General features: G+C 59.9%; 1 protein-coding gene across 1 annotated transcript in view; it reads left to right on the top strand.

The window, feature by feature from the left end:
- Window positions 1-3935: 3935 nt before the first annotated feature.
- Window positions 3936-13639, top strand: part of PIK3R3 (phosphoinositide-3-kinase regulatory subunit 3) — a 78699-nt gene continuing 68995 nt past the window's right edge. Inside the window, exons 1-4 of the mRNA XM_036388331.1 lie at window positions 3936-4036; window positions 4598-5259; window positions 9181-9276; window positions 9498-9575. Of these exons, the coding sequence (XP_036244224.1) occupies window positions 4944-5259; window positions 9181-9276; window positions 9498-9575 (490 nt within the window). The 5' untranslated portion in view covers window positions 3936-4036; window positions 4598-4943. The remainder of the gene's footprint in view (window positions 4037-4597; window positions 5260-9180; window positions 9277-9497; window positions 9576-13639) is intronic.

Here is a 13639-nt window from a genome sequence, read left to right as displayed (position 1 = left end):
AGTTTCCCTTCTGGTAAAGCACTGGGTGAGAAGCCCCAGGCATCACCAGCCATGGAGACCAGCCAGGTCTGTGACTGACAGGATTTTGGGATATCCCCAGCCAGGTGAGTCCCTTGCAAAGGGCTTTCCCATGTCTGTTTTGGGCTGGCAGCATCTGCCCAGCTGTCTGTCCAGCACCCAGACACCTGGGCAGCCAGGATGGATGGACACACTGCAATGTGCCAGCAATGAACCCGACTTTGGGCTTGCAGATGGAAGTTACTGAATGTTGCAGATTTGTGCTGAATTCATCACTTCCCACCTCCTGATGTGGAGAAATAAATATCTGCATCAGCCAAAAGTTTTTGATGTCTTGAAATATTTCAGTTCTCAGCTTCGAAAGGAATCAAAGCATTTTGGCTGGAGAGCTGGGGAAATCCCAGTTCCCCCACCCTGGGAGGGACCAGGCAGTGGGACCACACCGATTTCTCTGTGGCTGCAGCTCCCGCTTCCGGGGGAACGCTCCTCATTCCTGTGGTTATGTGCAAAACCACGGCCGGAGTGCCAAGAGCAAGAGCTGCCCCATCTGGTGCTGCGACCTCTGCCAGTGGGGCCCGGGGTGTAAATGCAGGGGTGAGAAGGGGCAGTGCCAGTGTGTGCCAGCAGTGCCTCGCCCTGTGCGTGTCCCTCAGGGGAGGATCTGCCCCTGTGCCTCACAGGGATGATAATGTGATGTTAATCGCGGTGCTGTCCCAGCTGTGCGCTGATAACCAACGAGGGGCCCGATGTCAGCATCCCTCCTTTGCACCGGGCTGGGCTTCCTCCCGTGATGTCCCCCCCAGCCCAGATCCCATGTCCTTGCTCCCCACGCGTGTCCAGGCCGGCAGATCCCCTTGCATTACCTACCAAGGGCCACGCCGGGGCGGCGGCTGCCGCGCAGAGGATGCGGAGGGGTCACACCGGGACGGCTCCGTGCGAGCGCCGCCGCTCCGGGGCCGCTGTGGCTGTGCCGGCTCGCCAGCCACGGTGCCCAGGGCTGGAGGGCGCTGGAGCTTCCTGCTCCCACCCAGGTCGGGTGTGGGACCCGGCCCAGCCCCGCTGCTCAGAGGGGTGGCATTGAGGTGGCATTGTGTCCCCAGGCTGGGGTGCCCTGCCAGCACCCCCTCCTAAAAGGGGTCCTTGTCTGATCTGACCCTAAAAGCTATCGGCCAGCTCCTGGCAGCTGCCTTGCTGTGAAGCTTCAGCCCTGCAGAAAGGCAGGAGAGAGCCCCAGCAGCACCTCCAGCCTTTCCCTGTGTCCCTGGGGTTTTGTGCAGCCTCCCCAGGCTGGGGTAGCCCCAGCCCAGCAGGCAGTTTGGGGTGGTGGGAGCAAGTGGTGAGAGGTTGTCCATGGATGCCACACTGGGAGGTGTTTGAAGAGGCTCTCCCTAAATCAGAATCCACACAGCTCAATGCTGGGCACTTCAGAAGAAAACCAAGAGACTTTTCCTGCTCCTAAAGAGAAAGCAAAGCCAGGCCCATTCCGAACTGAGGAAACAGTGGTGATACCAAAAAAGCCAACTCTGAAATGTCAAAGGAAATCAAAAACCTTTTCTCTACCTTTTTTTCTGGCTGGGAAGGGCTCAGCCCACTCTGCAGCCTCACTTTCTGCAGCTGGGCATGTCAACAGCTCTATTTCTGCTCTATTTACTCACAGCCATGTGGCCAACTTCCCTGGACATGAGCATGGCAGCCCCCAAAAGCAAAGAGGGGAGTAGTGGGACCCCTGCCACTTTGGAAACGCCAGGACAGGCAGCCAAGGTGAGCTGAGCATTCCCTGGAGATGCTCCCACCAAGGGTTGTCCCTCCAGGCAGGGGAGGAGAGAAGCTGCAGAAGGGCATGGGGACCCCATTGGGGACACATCACTCTCCTCCCACAGAGCCACCCACCCTGGGCTACCCAGACAGGGAGCAAAGGGGGCCTGAAGGGAGCTGTGGGCTGCAGGGAGCAAGGACAGCTCCTCCTGCTCTCTCCACAGAGCAGCCAAGGCCAGGCAAGCCACGGCAAAGCTCTCATTGCCATGAGCGCTGCTCATTAATCCACCGAGGGTGGGTTAATCAGGGCCTGACAAGCAGCTCCTCTGGCTCAATCAATAGCAGTGAAGGTCTGGAGCACCTCTTGCAGCCTTCACAGGGTGCTTCTGAGGGCCCTCTGCCCAGCCTGGGGGATGTGCCAAACCCTGGGCTGGAGTGGTGAGGGGGTTTATATTGACCAGGTAGGGGTGACACAGGGTGAGGGACAGCCCAGGACACAGAGTTTTGGGGAATGATCCTGGTGCAGAGCAGCTGGAATGGGTGTCAGGGGTGCTCTGGGGGTTCTTGGGACAGGAGCCAGCCAGTGAGAGCTGGGGTGATGCTCAGCCCCACCCAGCCATTGCAGGGTTGGGGGCAGTGGAACTTGGCTCCTGCAGGAAATGGTGCCTCTGTGTTTGGGGACATCAAGGGTGCATCAGGAGGGAAATAATTGTCTTGGCTGGAAAAGACAGATGTCTGCTAAGGAAGGCAGGAGCCTCCCTTGAAATGGAGATATCTGCCCTGGGCAGGAGGGATCCCATCAGCAGCCTGGGAAAGGGAGATGAGGGGTTCATGCCAGGCTGTTCCCCTGCCCTGAGCTGCAGGACTGTGCTGATTCCTGGCTGTACATTGGATGGATCCTGGGACAGGATGGGTGTGACACTGGTGGGGATGTGCCCACCAGCCTCCCCAGCTCCCATCCTGTCCCAGGAGGGAAACACCTCCCTGCCTTTCCCCAGGCATTCCCCAGAGCATCACTGGCCCTGTGCTCAGCCTGGCTGACTTCACAGCCCTGTGGGACCCACTGGGGAGAGGAGGAGGGGTTCCAGACACCCAGCAAAACCTCTTCACCCCTGGTGGGACACAGGGATCATGACTGGGGAAGCGGGACTGTGAGGAGGGCAGCACCTGGCTGTTCACAGCCACCTCTGACCCCATCCCACCAGCAGAAATGAGACAAGGGAGAGAAAATTCCCTTCCAAACCCCAGGGACCAGCAGCTGGGCTGGATCCAGCTGGGGAGTGGGGCAGTGGGGGCTGTGTGCTGCCCAAGGAAGTGCAGCTGAGGAGGAATCCCCCAGGATGCTGCTGCCCTGCACCATCAGCCGTGCACTACAGGGAAAGGAAGGGGAGTTGCTGAAATTATGGATGAGAAGGGTCATACATCTCCTGCACTGCTCTGCTGGCCCCTGAGTCTGCTTCTTCAGTTTTCCCAGAACCTGGTGTTCCTCCTTGGACTTCATGCCACCCCTGCACTGCTGCCTGCAGTGGCTTGGATTCAGCCAGCATGCATTTCCCAGAGCCTGTGTTTTAGGTACCATCTATTTTTAGGATGTCCAACCTGCAGCAAAGACAAGGAGCCACAACCATTTCAGAGAAGTCAGCATGAGAAGCAAGGATTTAGGAAAAAAAAAAAAAGAACAACAACCAAAACAAGCCTTTGGGAACATCACATCCATCTCCCTGTGCCTCACAGACAGACAAATACTGGGATAGCTTGTCCAAGCTCAGGAGGAGAGTGAGGAACCAGAGCATCCCTGAGCTGGGATTCTCCATGACGTCTCCTGCCTGTCCTGTGCGTGTTTTTTAGCCTGGTTAAGGGATGGGATTCTGTGTGGGTGCACAGGGAGACCCGCCTGGCATAAGGGGGGTGTCCATGGGGCGCTGGTCCCCTCCTGTCCTTTAGCACCCCTAAGGATGGATGGAGACCCACAGATGGGAGATCTCCATCCTACAGAGGATGCAATTTGGGAGCAGAGATGCTGCATCTGGGAATGAAGTCATCCACCTACTCCTACAATTCTCCCTCCTCCTGCTCGGTAGCCGGGTGCCCCCCGCCCCCCGACGCGCTGCGGCGGGGGGGCCACCCGGCTACCGAGCGGGAGGAGGAGGAGGAGGAGGAGGAGGGACGCTGACATCACCGCCGGAGCGCGGCTCGGCGGGGCCGGGAGCCGGCTCCGCTCCGCTCCCGTTCTCTGCTCCCGCCGCTGGAGCCACCGCGCCCGGTAAGGCTGGAGGGGCGGCGGGAGGGCTCTGGGAGGCGGGTGGATGGCTGGACAGACAGACGGCTGCTGCTCATCGTCCCTCCACCCCTCTTCCGCGGGGTCCTGCTGGAAGCTGGGGGACAGTGGGTCGGCAGCAGCACAGCCTTTCCCCCCAGGGATGATGTCACTCTTGGAGGAATACATAAAAATGCACCAAAAAAAATTAAAAAAAAAAAAAAGGAAAAAAAAACCCCAAACCAAACCCATATGAAAAATCCACATCTTCATTTGCCAGCTCCGTGCAGCAGTGCCAGGCTGGAGCTGCCGGAGGGGAGCTGCGTGCGGCAGGAGGTTTCTCAGCACATATGTCTATTTTAAAAACCCGTGGCGTGATCTCTTGCCCTACTTTCCAGACTCTTGCCGGTACTTTCCCTGCGTGCAGTGGCCGAGCCCTGCTGGCGGGAGCTCCCTGGGAAGCAGGAGCCGAGGGAGCCGCCGGGCTCTCCCTGAGCCGGGAGCCGGGCATGGGGGACGGGTCAAGGCACAGCTTTGGTCACTAACGCGCTGCCCTTCTCTTGGCAGGGGAGGGGTGTCCCCAGCACGGTGCGGATGAAGCCAGGCTAACGAGGACCCCGATTGTCCCCTCACCCCCAAGAGCCTCATTCGCCCCCCTCCGCCTGCCCCGGTGAAGAAACAGCTCCTTGCCCACACCTGAGCCAACGGGTGCCAGGCACTGCTGGGGCCTCACAGCAATTTTGGGCTTGGAGGGTCAGCGGCCGCTCTCCATCCCGCAGATTTGCCAACAGCGAGGTTTTCACCGTGTGTGTGCAGGGAAGGGAGCGCTCCCAGCCCCGCAGTGCCCCAGCCCAGGCACAGCTGCCCCGAGCGGCCCCAATGCTCGGCGGGCCGGGCCCGCGGTGACCCCGCCATGGCCTCCTCGGACGGGCTGCAGTACCGGGCCCTCTACGAGTACCAGAAGGACCGGGAGGAGGACCTGGCGCTGTGCCCCGGGGATGTGCTGACCGTCAGCAGGGCCGGGCTGCTCAGCAGCCCCAACTACAAGGACGGGGACGAGCGCAACCCCCAGGGGTGGCTGCACGGCGTCAACGAGCGCACCAAGGAGCGCGGAGACTTCCCCGGCACCTACGTGGAGTACCTGGGTCCCGCCCGCATCGCCGCCGCCGCCACCAAGGCCCGGCCGCGGCCCCTGCCCCTGCCGCCCGCGGGGACCCCCACGCCCTGGGGTGAGTGTGAGGGGAGCAGCACGGTGGGAGCCCACGGGTGGGTGTCCCCTCACCGGGTGGTGAGGGTGGTGTGGAGCCGGGTGGATGCTTGCAGCTGAGGTGGCTTGGTGGGAAACCACACTCGGGATGGGGATCCAGCCCCCGAAAAAGAAGTTGTCCTGGGAATTATCTGCCCTGGTGTATGGAGGCAGCCTCAGAAGGGGCAGGGGGTGCCCAGAGTGTTGCTACCCCGCAGCCAAACATGCTGCAGGGATTGCTCCTCACCAACATCCCAGGCTGGCTGCCGTGCTGGCATGGAGTGTCCAAGGGGATCCACATCCATGAGAGCACAGGAGAAGATGCAAGGCTTCTTTGGCCCTTCAAAGAGGAGCAGAAAGCTCCGTGGTGGCCTCCAGGGACCTTTTCTGCAAGTGCTCCTCTCCCCACCACTGCGGCACCTGATTCAGGCTGCTCTCAGTGCCCGGGCGAGTGCTGGCCCTGGGCCAGCTCCCAGCCTCACTGTCACTTTGTGCAAGCTGGGACAGGGGACAATCCTGGCAAGCGGCATGCGGAGTCCCTGGGGGGCTCCTGTGTCCCTGGGGGCTGCAGCAGAGCCCTGGGGGGACGCTTGGCAGGACCCTTCCTGGCACAGGGGCCTGCAGCCATTTCTCTGCCTGGATCTACCCAGCTGGTGCAGCCGGCTCTGCCCTCACCACTCACCATGGCCAAGTGTGCTGGGGCCAGGGGGGATTTCACAGCAGTTCCACAGTGTACATGAGCTAAAAAAAAAAAAAAATCCAAAGTAAGAATGCCCCTTCCAGCCAGGTATATCCCAGTGACCCCAGTCAAAGCCATGGTGCTCCCCTGCTCGGGATGGATGGAGCAGAAATGGCTGTCGGTGCTGGCCTGGGGCTGGGAGAGCGGCATCGCCTTCAGCCATGGCAGGAGAACCTGCCCAGCTGCTGGTCTGGCACCCCAGACACCCTCCTGGCCAGTCTGGAGCAGCCCCTGTGCTGCTGGGTCTGGGTTTAGAGGGGCACTCACTGATGAGGAGCCTGTCTCCCTCCAAAATATGGTTCAGGACCCACTTGTCACTGTGATTTGAGGGGGGACCACCTGGTTCCTGGGCTGAGCACCATCCATGTCCATGCGTGGGGCTGCCATGCAGCTCCTGATGTGCAGCCCCACGACCACATGGGAAGGATGCTGGGCCCCTCCACACCTCCCCTCCCCAAAATGCAGGTGCTCCTCCCCGACCAGTGCGCCAAGGCAGCCGCAGTCCCAGCAGCACTGGTGAGGCTCCGTGTGCAGCTACGTGCTGGATTTGCAGGAGGGTGGAAGCCACTTTTGGGGGTGTTTATCCTGCCAGATGAGGGGTTTGAGCCCCCTGGCCAGTCCAGCTCAGTGGTGAGACCTCTGAGTGTTCAGCAGGCAGAGCCCTGGAAAACTCAGTGCTGTGTGGAGATTTCGGGGCACACAGGAGCAGACCCCAGGGCTCTCCAGCCCTGCTCACAGGGAAGGTGAAGCCACCTTCTTGTTCCTGCCTTTGCTGCCCCTCATGCAGGGGGTGCCTCGGGCTCCTCTCTGGGGGAGATGTGCCCAGGGACCCCTGCCCAGAGGTGCTGGGGATGTGGAGATTCCCTGCAAACCGAGGAATGTCCGCAGCAGGAAATGCCTCCTGGCCAGAGAGCCTGGCCCACCAGGAAGGTCTCAGTGTAGGCACCCCAGCCCTGCGTGCACTCAGGTGAAAGGATAACAAAATTTTTAAACTGTAAAATCCATAGTTTTTAGTAGGGAGAAAGCCCTAAAGCCAGGTTTGGGGGTAGGTTGGGGAGGCTGCAGGACGTGCTCTGGCCATGGCCAGGTGTCCAGCCCTGCTGTCCAGGGGGACACTGGGTGCTGCCTTCCCAGTGTTGTCCATGGGGTGCCCCTCCCTGGGGTGATGCCAGCGTGTGCAGGCTCCTCACCAGGGGATGTTTTGTCCCACAACCACGTCTTCCTGCAGCACAGGAGCAGTGTGTGCCATTTTGTGTCAGTTTAAACCCAAACCTCCCAGCTCACAGGCTTCCCTTAGAGTAAAAATCTCCAAGATCCTCTTGGAACAGAAGGTACTTTTGTTTTGGTTTGGGATTTTTTGGTTTGTGGTTTTTTGGTTTGGTGGGTTTTGTTGGTTTTTTTTTAATTCTTCCCATACCGATTCCATTTCCAGATTGAGGTTTGAGGGACGTTTTTCTGGCAAAAAAGCACCCAAATTTATATTTCTGCAGCAGCAGCGTACCCCATTCCCCCCACCCCTGAGTGCCCTGAGTTCCCTCCGAGCCCTGGTGCCACACAGGGACCCTGGGCTGGCTCAGGCCATGGAGGAAGCCCTGAATGACAGACACTGCATGTCCCAGCCATGCCTTCGAGCCAGGGCTGGCTCTGCAGGGAGGAATGGTCCTTCTCTTAATTAAATAACATCCCGAAAATGGCTCTGCAGCAGATCTGAGTCCCAGGGGATCTTGCTGGCTGTTTTGCCCCTGACTTGTCCTGGGCAGCACCACTGCCACAAGGCATCACCTCCACTTCCCCATGGGCATCAGGATGCTGGGGTCCAGCGTGGCACAGCTTGGGGCCATTCCTGCCATTCCTAGTCAGGAGAAAGTTATTTTTTTGCAGTCACCACCTTTTCCCCAAGCCACTGATTTGGAGGAAAAGCCCAGTTTCCTTAATTACGAAACCACTCATGCAGTAGGGACATTTTTGCATGAGCTTCACATGATGCGCTTTGCTTTTAACCCTGAAATCTTCCCTGTTCCCAAGGCACCAACACACCCTTACTGGGTGGCAGAGGGGACCCCCTTGCTGTGCTTGGGGGTCATGGCCCTGCCTGGGGACTGGATCAGCCACCCACAGTGGCAGGTTTGCGTCATTATCTGTTCTCCAGGGAGCACCAGGGCACCACCACGGTGAGGATCAGAGCCTGCATCTACCTGTTGCAGCCAGGTTGTGTTTTTTGCAAAAGATTGAAGGCAGCTTGGCCCTGCCCAAAGTCCCTCTTATATTTATTTTGGCCTTTCCACAGGCTGTCCATGCTGCAGCCGTCACACATGGCCCTGTGTGTGCAGACCCTGCCAGCCCCTGCCTCCTGCTGTTCTGGGTTCTCAAGGCCACCAAAGAGAGAGCAGGGAGAAATCCCAGCACTGCCCTGCCAAGGTCTCCACTGGGTTTAACCCACACAGGAGGGGTTTATCAGCTGGGGTGATAAAGAGGGATGGATGGATGGATGGATACAACATGCCCTGGGGTAAGGACAGCTGCTCTCCTGCCTGCCAAGGGCTTTGCTCCTCTCTGCCATGGTCTGCACTGAGGTGTCCTTGCTCTAAAACCCAGGAGGGAGCAGCACACGGGGGTTGTGCTGACCCCTGTTTGGCTGAAGGGTTTTTAGGGGCTGAGGGAGGTCTGCACCAGCCAAGGGGAGGCTGGCTCCTCCCTGGGCCTGTGCTCAACCCTGCTGTGCACAGCAGAGAGCCCAAGCAGGTGAGAGCTGCAGAGAGCCGTGTCTGTGCTGGGCATGGGTCTGTGTCCCCAGCTCCTGCCTCGAGTCACTGTGGGCTGTAGGTGATGGCAGGGGCAGTCTCACCGCCCTGGGAACAGAGGTGGGGAAGGGGTTTTGGCTTGGAGGATCTCCATGCCCAGGATGGGACACTCCCCACGGGCAGGGCACATGCCTGAGCAGGTCTTTGCATCTCAGCAAGCAACTGAGCCCCCAACGGTGACTCTTATTGCAAAAAGAGGATAAAATAAAGGGAGAAGTGCTCCAAAATTAGAGATGCATGAGCCAAAGTGTTGGTTGTGGCTGTGCCAAAGCAGCAGCTTGATCCTGTCCTGGGGCAGCTGAGGAAAGCGGAATTCCAGCGGGCAGGAATTTCCAAACCCCTTCTCCCCTTCTTTTCGCCGCAGGACTCCCCGGGCAGGCAGAGCTCAGCGAGCACCCCGCCCTGCCCGAGCAGGCGCTGCAGACCGTGGCCAGGCTCATCGAGGCGCTGGAAAAACAAGGTACGGACACCCAGGGCACAGCCGCGGGGCACAGCCGGGTGCCCGCAGAGCCACAGCCCTGCCCGCTTCAGGGCGCCCCGAGAGCATCCCCGCAGCCAAAGCTCTCCCCAGCCCCCTGGGCAGGGCGGGGGGCGCCGTGTTCCCGGCCCCTCCCGCCTGCCCCGTGTCGGGAGGGACGAGGTGGGCTCAGCACTAACCCCTCTCTCCCGGCTGTGTCCCAGGGCTCGACAGCGAAGTGCTCTACAGGCCCGGCCCCGCCGTGCTGGGGGATGCTGAGCTGAAACAGGCGCTCCTGGCTGGTGAGTTCCCGGGAGGGAAGGGGGCTGAGGAGGCGATGCTGCCCTGGCAGGGAGGGGTTACAGCACCAACATCACCTAATCCCAGCTCTCTGAGGCCCTGCCTGCATGCCGACCCCCTCTTCTCCCCGTGTGACGCAGATAAAAGTGATGCAGGTGCAGGGCAGGGGCGCTTTAAGAGAATATTTTTGGGGAGGTTGGGGGGGACAAAAATACTTGATTTTTTAAATCTCTAGGGTTTGTATCTAAGAAGCAGGGCAGGGGAAAAGCGGCTTGGGGATAGAGAAAAAGAAAGAGGAAAGGTAACGCTCATTATTTACAAGAACGGGAAGCTGTTTGCAGACTTAGGGGCATGAGCAGGGCGGGGGGAAGGAGAAAACCATTTCCCCACACCTGCTTCAAGACCCGCGGCTGGGATAGGATGGCACACGGCGGGGCGGGAGGGACGCGATGGATCCAGCGTGCCGCTCAAACCTGGGTTTTTTGGGGGGGTAGGGGGTGCATGGAGCATCCCCATCCTGCGGCCGCCGTGCCCAGAGGGCGGCACTGTGACACCAGGCACGGGCGGCCCCACAGAGCCCCGGGCCAGCCCCGCATCCCGCCGCATGCCCGGCGCTGCCGGCCGGGGGGGCGGCGGGAGCCGGGCGGTGTTGCTGGGGAGAAGGGCTGTGATGAAATCGCTATATTAAGCACCATGACCTCATCGCTTCCCGCGCACCGGGAGCCGAGTCCCGCCGGGCGGGGAAGGAGGGATGCAGGAGAGGAGAGCTCCCAGGGATGCTCCTTCCCCACTGCCCGAAAAGGGCTGCGCTCCCCGCGGCGGTGATGGGGGCTGGGGGGACCCCACCACCCCACTCTTCTCCCCAGGCTGTGGGCTGAGGAAGCCCGGAGCAGCGGGTTCTCTTCTTCACAGCCTTGCAGCCCGGGCCAGATTTACTGTCCGAGCTGTGGAGAAGGTGAAGGCATCCGAGAGCAATCCCCTGGGCTGCCCTGGGCACTGGTGCCTAGGCTGGGCTTGGGCAGCAGTACCAGCACGGTTTGTTTTCCAAGCACGCAGGAGTTATGGGTCCTCCGTTCTTCCCATGCAGCTGGTGCAGCATCCCAGGCAGGTCCAGGGCTCCCCACAGAGCAGCACCACTGCAGTTACTGCCAAAATCCTGCTCAGCCTTAGGAGACCCTCCCAGCCCAGGGCAAACCCCACCGGCTTGGCCAGAGCTTTGGGCACATTGTGGGTCTGTCCAGGTCTGTCCATCTCCCATGGCAGAGTCCAGCAATGGTCAGAGAAATGCAATTGTGGTTTTCAAAACATGTGAAATCCCTTAAAAAACACCAGCAGCCCTGGCAGACTTGATACTCCCAAGCCCACATCTCCTCTGGGACTGAAATCTTTAATTGGGCTCTGCAGGGGGCTGCCCCTTGAGCTCAGCAACACAGAGCTGGGCAAAGCCAGAGCTCCCCAGAGCTGGAGGGGGAAGGACAAGTCTCACACTTATAGGCTCTCAGCTGAAGGGGCTGATGCTCAGCCATGCCAGAGGGATGCTCTGCAACAGGATGGGAATGACGTTCCTGCCCGAGCCAAGCATCCCAGCAGAGGCCAAGCTTGGCAGCCTGCTCCTATTGCAACCTCCTGCAGAGCACAGAGCCAGTGGTGCTTCCCCAGGACCCTGCTGGAGCCCACTGTGGGCTGGGGAGGGCTGGAGAGCATCTCTGCTTTGTCTCCCCTCTCATTGCATTTGGTGGAGTAGAACAGCCCTGCTGGAATACTGGAATTTCCTTACCTTGTGTGGGAGAAGACAGAGTCACGTTTTCCTTCCTCCCATGCTCCTGGTGGTTTGTCCCTCCAGCCTCCCCTCTCTGCCAGCAGCCTGCCTGCAAAGGACAGGCTTCATCCTGGGGAATGGGCAGAAATCAGAGCCAGGGTTGGTGGCTGCTGGAACCAAACCACATCTTGGCTGGGGGGAAAACTGGGTACCCACTGGGGGTTTCAGCGTCCCTGTGAATACCCTAAATCCCACTGGTGTTTGGCAGTGGTGGCAGGAAAACTGCTAGAGAGTGCAAGGAAAGAGGAGCAAGGGCTGAAAAGTTCAGATGTTGGTTTTCTAACCCCCATATCTCAATGTGTTGGAGAACTCAGCATGTTTTCTGCACTGAAAGTGTCTGAATTTCCAGTGGGAAGAAAGAGGAGGGCCTTGGGACACAAGGAGCTGTGCAAGTCGGCTCCTGGCTGTCCCTAGGAGTCCATGGGCATTGTGTTCCCAGGGCTGGCAGTGCAGGCACAGGTCTGAGTTGTGCTGATTGAACCCTTTCCCCAACCCTGGCCCTTTTAGAGCCCTTTCTGTGGGGGATCTTACCGGTGGGCAGTCCCTGAGCTGATCATCAGCTGAGTTTGGTTGAGGTTTCCCATCCTCATGGCAGCATTGGGCAGAGTGGCTCCTTACGGCTCTACAGTCTGAGCTGAGCCTGTCCCCATGCTGGCACTGGTGACATTCTGCAGGTCAGTGGCATCTGACTGCTGTCTAGAGCCTGTGCACCAAAATTGGTATTTCCATGATGGATGCTGCAAGAACAATTAAGAGAAGAGAGGGGGGCATGCAGCATCACTGAACATGAGAATCAGAGTCACATGGTGGCACCAAAAAGGGACTTAAAGAAAAACTGCAGCTTCACAGGGGGTTGGAGGGAGCTCAGCAAAGGCTGGGAGGTGATCAGCAAAGGCTGGGAGGTGATCAGCCAGCCAGGAGCCCTGCTGCAGTGTCAGGGAAAGAGTATGGGCCTGAAAAAGAGGAATAAAGCAGAGTTTCACCCTGCTGCCCCCAGCACTCCCTGCAGTGCCTGGGTGGGAGCTGCTTCACGCCCTGGGGTATTTCTGTGGTGTGGGTCTGCACACTGACCCCACGAGTTTCAGCTGCCAGCACTCCTGCTGTCCCCTGTGTCCCTGGGCTGCTGTCCCCAGCTCAGGGGCTGTTTGGGGTACAGGGAAGGGGCAAATCACCCACTAACTCCACAGCGCCCGGGGACATGAGGTGTATGAGCCCTTCAGTGCTCGACCTGATGTCTTTTCCCCCCAGGGTTGCTCAGGGTTCTGTCCACGCCTGGGACATGGCAGGCAGCCTTCTCACTGCTGCTGCTGGACACCTGGGACATTCTTTGGGTGGTAGCAGCAGAGCTGTGGGTGGGCTGGTGGGTGCTGGAGCCCTTCAGACCTGAGGGACCCAAGCTGGTGAAGGTTTGGCTTGGGAATGTCTGCAAAGTCCTGTGTGTAATGTCCGGGCAGTGCTTTGCCACCCCTTAGCAGGGAAGGTCTGTGTCCTTATCCCTCCTCCCTGGCGGCAGACAGTGCACAGAGACCTCACCCCAAGGGTCCGTGGGTGCTCCCTGTGGCTCAGGTGGGAGCGAACCCTTCTGGGATGGCTGCGAAGCACCGAACCCTCCCCCGCGCTTTGGATAGCCCCGCTCTGCTCGGGGCTCTGGAGCGCAGCTGCGGACACTGTAAACACACACGGAGACCCTTCCCCAGATACAAGCGCAGCAATGGGAAGCGGCTCCGCTGTTGTCAGGGCCGGGCAGGAGCGGCAGCGGCGGGGCTGCCGGGGAAGGCGGCGGCAGAGCGCGGCCGATTGGAGCCGGTGTCTCCGGGCGTGCCGGGCGCGCTGCCGTCCCTGCGCGCTCCCATGCGCTCTGCCTGGAGACACGCTCACGTGCCCGGGAATTAGGTCAGCTCTCGGTGGGGATTAGCGACACACGGTGGGTTCCGGGGCTCCGCTGGGGCTGCCAGGAGCTGCTGCTAGGCAGAAAGGGTCGGGGAGTGAGGAGCGGCTTGGGGGGTCTCACGCCGCTGCCCCCGTCAGCACGGGGTGGATGCGCAGGGAGGGAGCGCATCCCCATCCTCATCCCTGGGATGCCACAGGGGATCGGAGGCCCCCAAGGGCTCTGGTTTCCCCTGGGCAAGCTCATTCCACCAGGATGACTTTCCTCCTGAGCGTGAGGCGCCCCGGTGCCTGCGGCACTGCTTTTTATTTATACCTGCAGTGGAAATAAACCCCGTGTCGTCAGAGACTGGCGAGAGG

This window comes from Molothrus ater, chromosome 9 (assembly GCF_012460135.2).
Source record: "Molothrus ater isolate BHLD 08-10-18 breed brown headed cowbird chromosome 9, BPBGC_Mater_1.1, whole genome shotgun sequence".
NCBI lineage: Eukaryota > Metazoa > Chordata > Aves > Passeriformes > Icteridae > Molothrus > Molothrus ater.
Note: the sequence above shows the minus strand (reverse complement) of the source record. Positions and strands in the feature narration are given on the sequence as shown.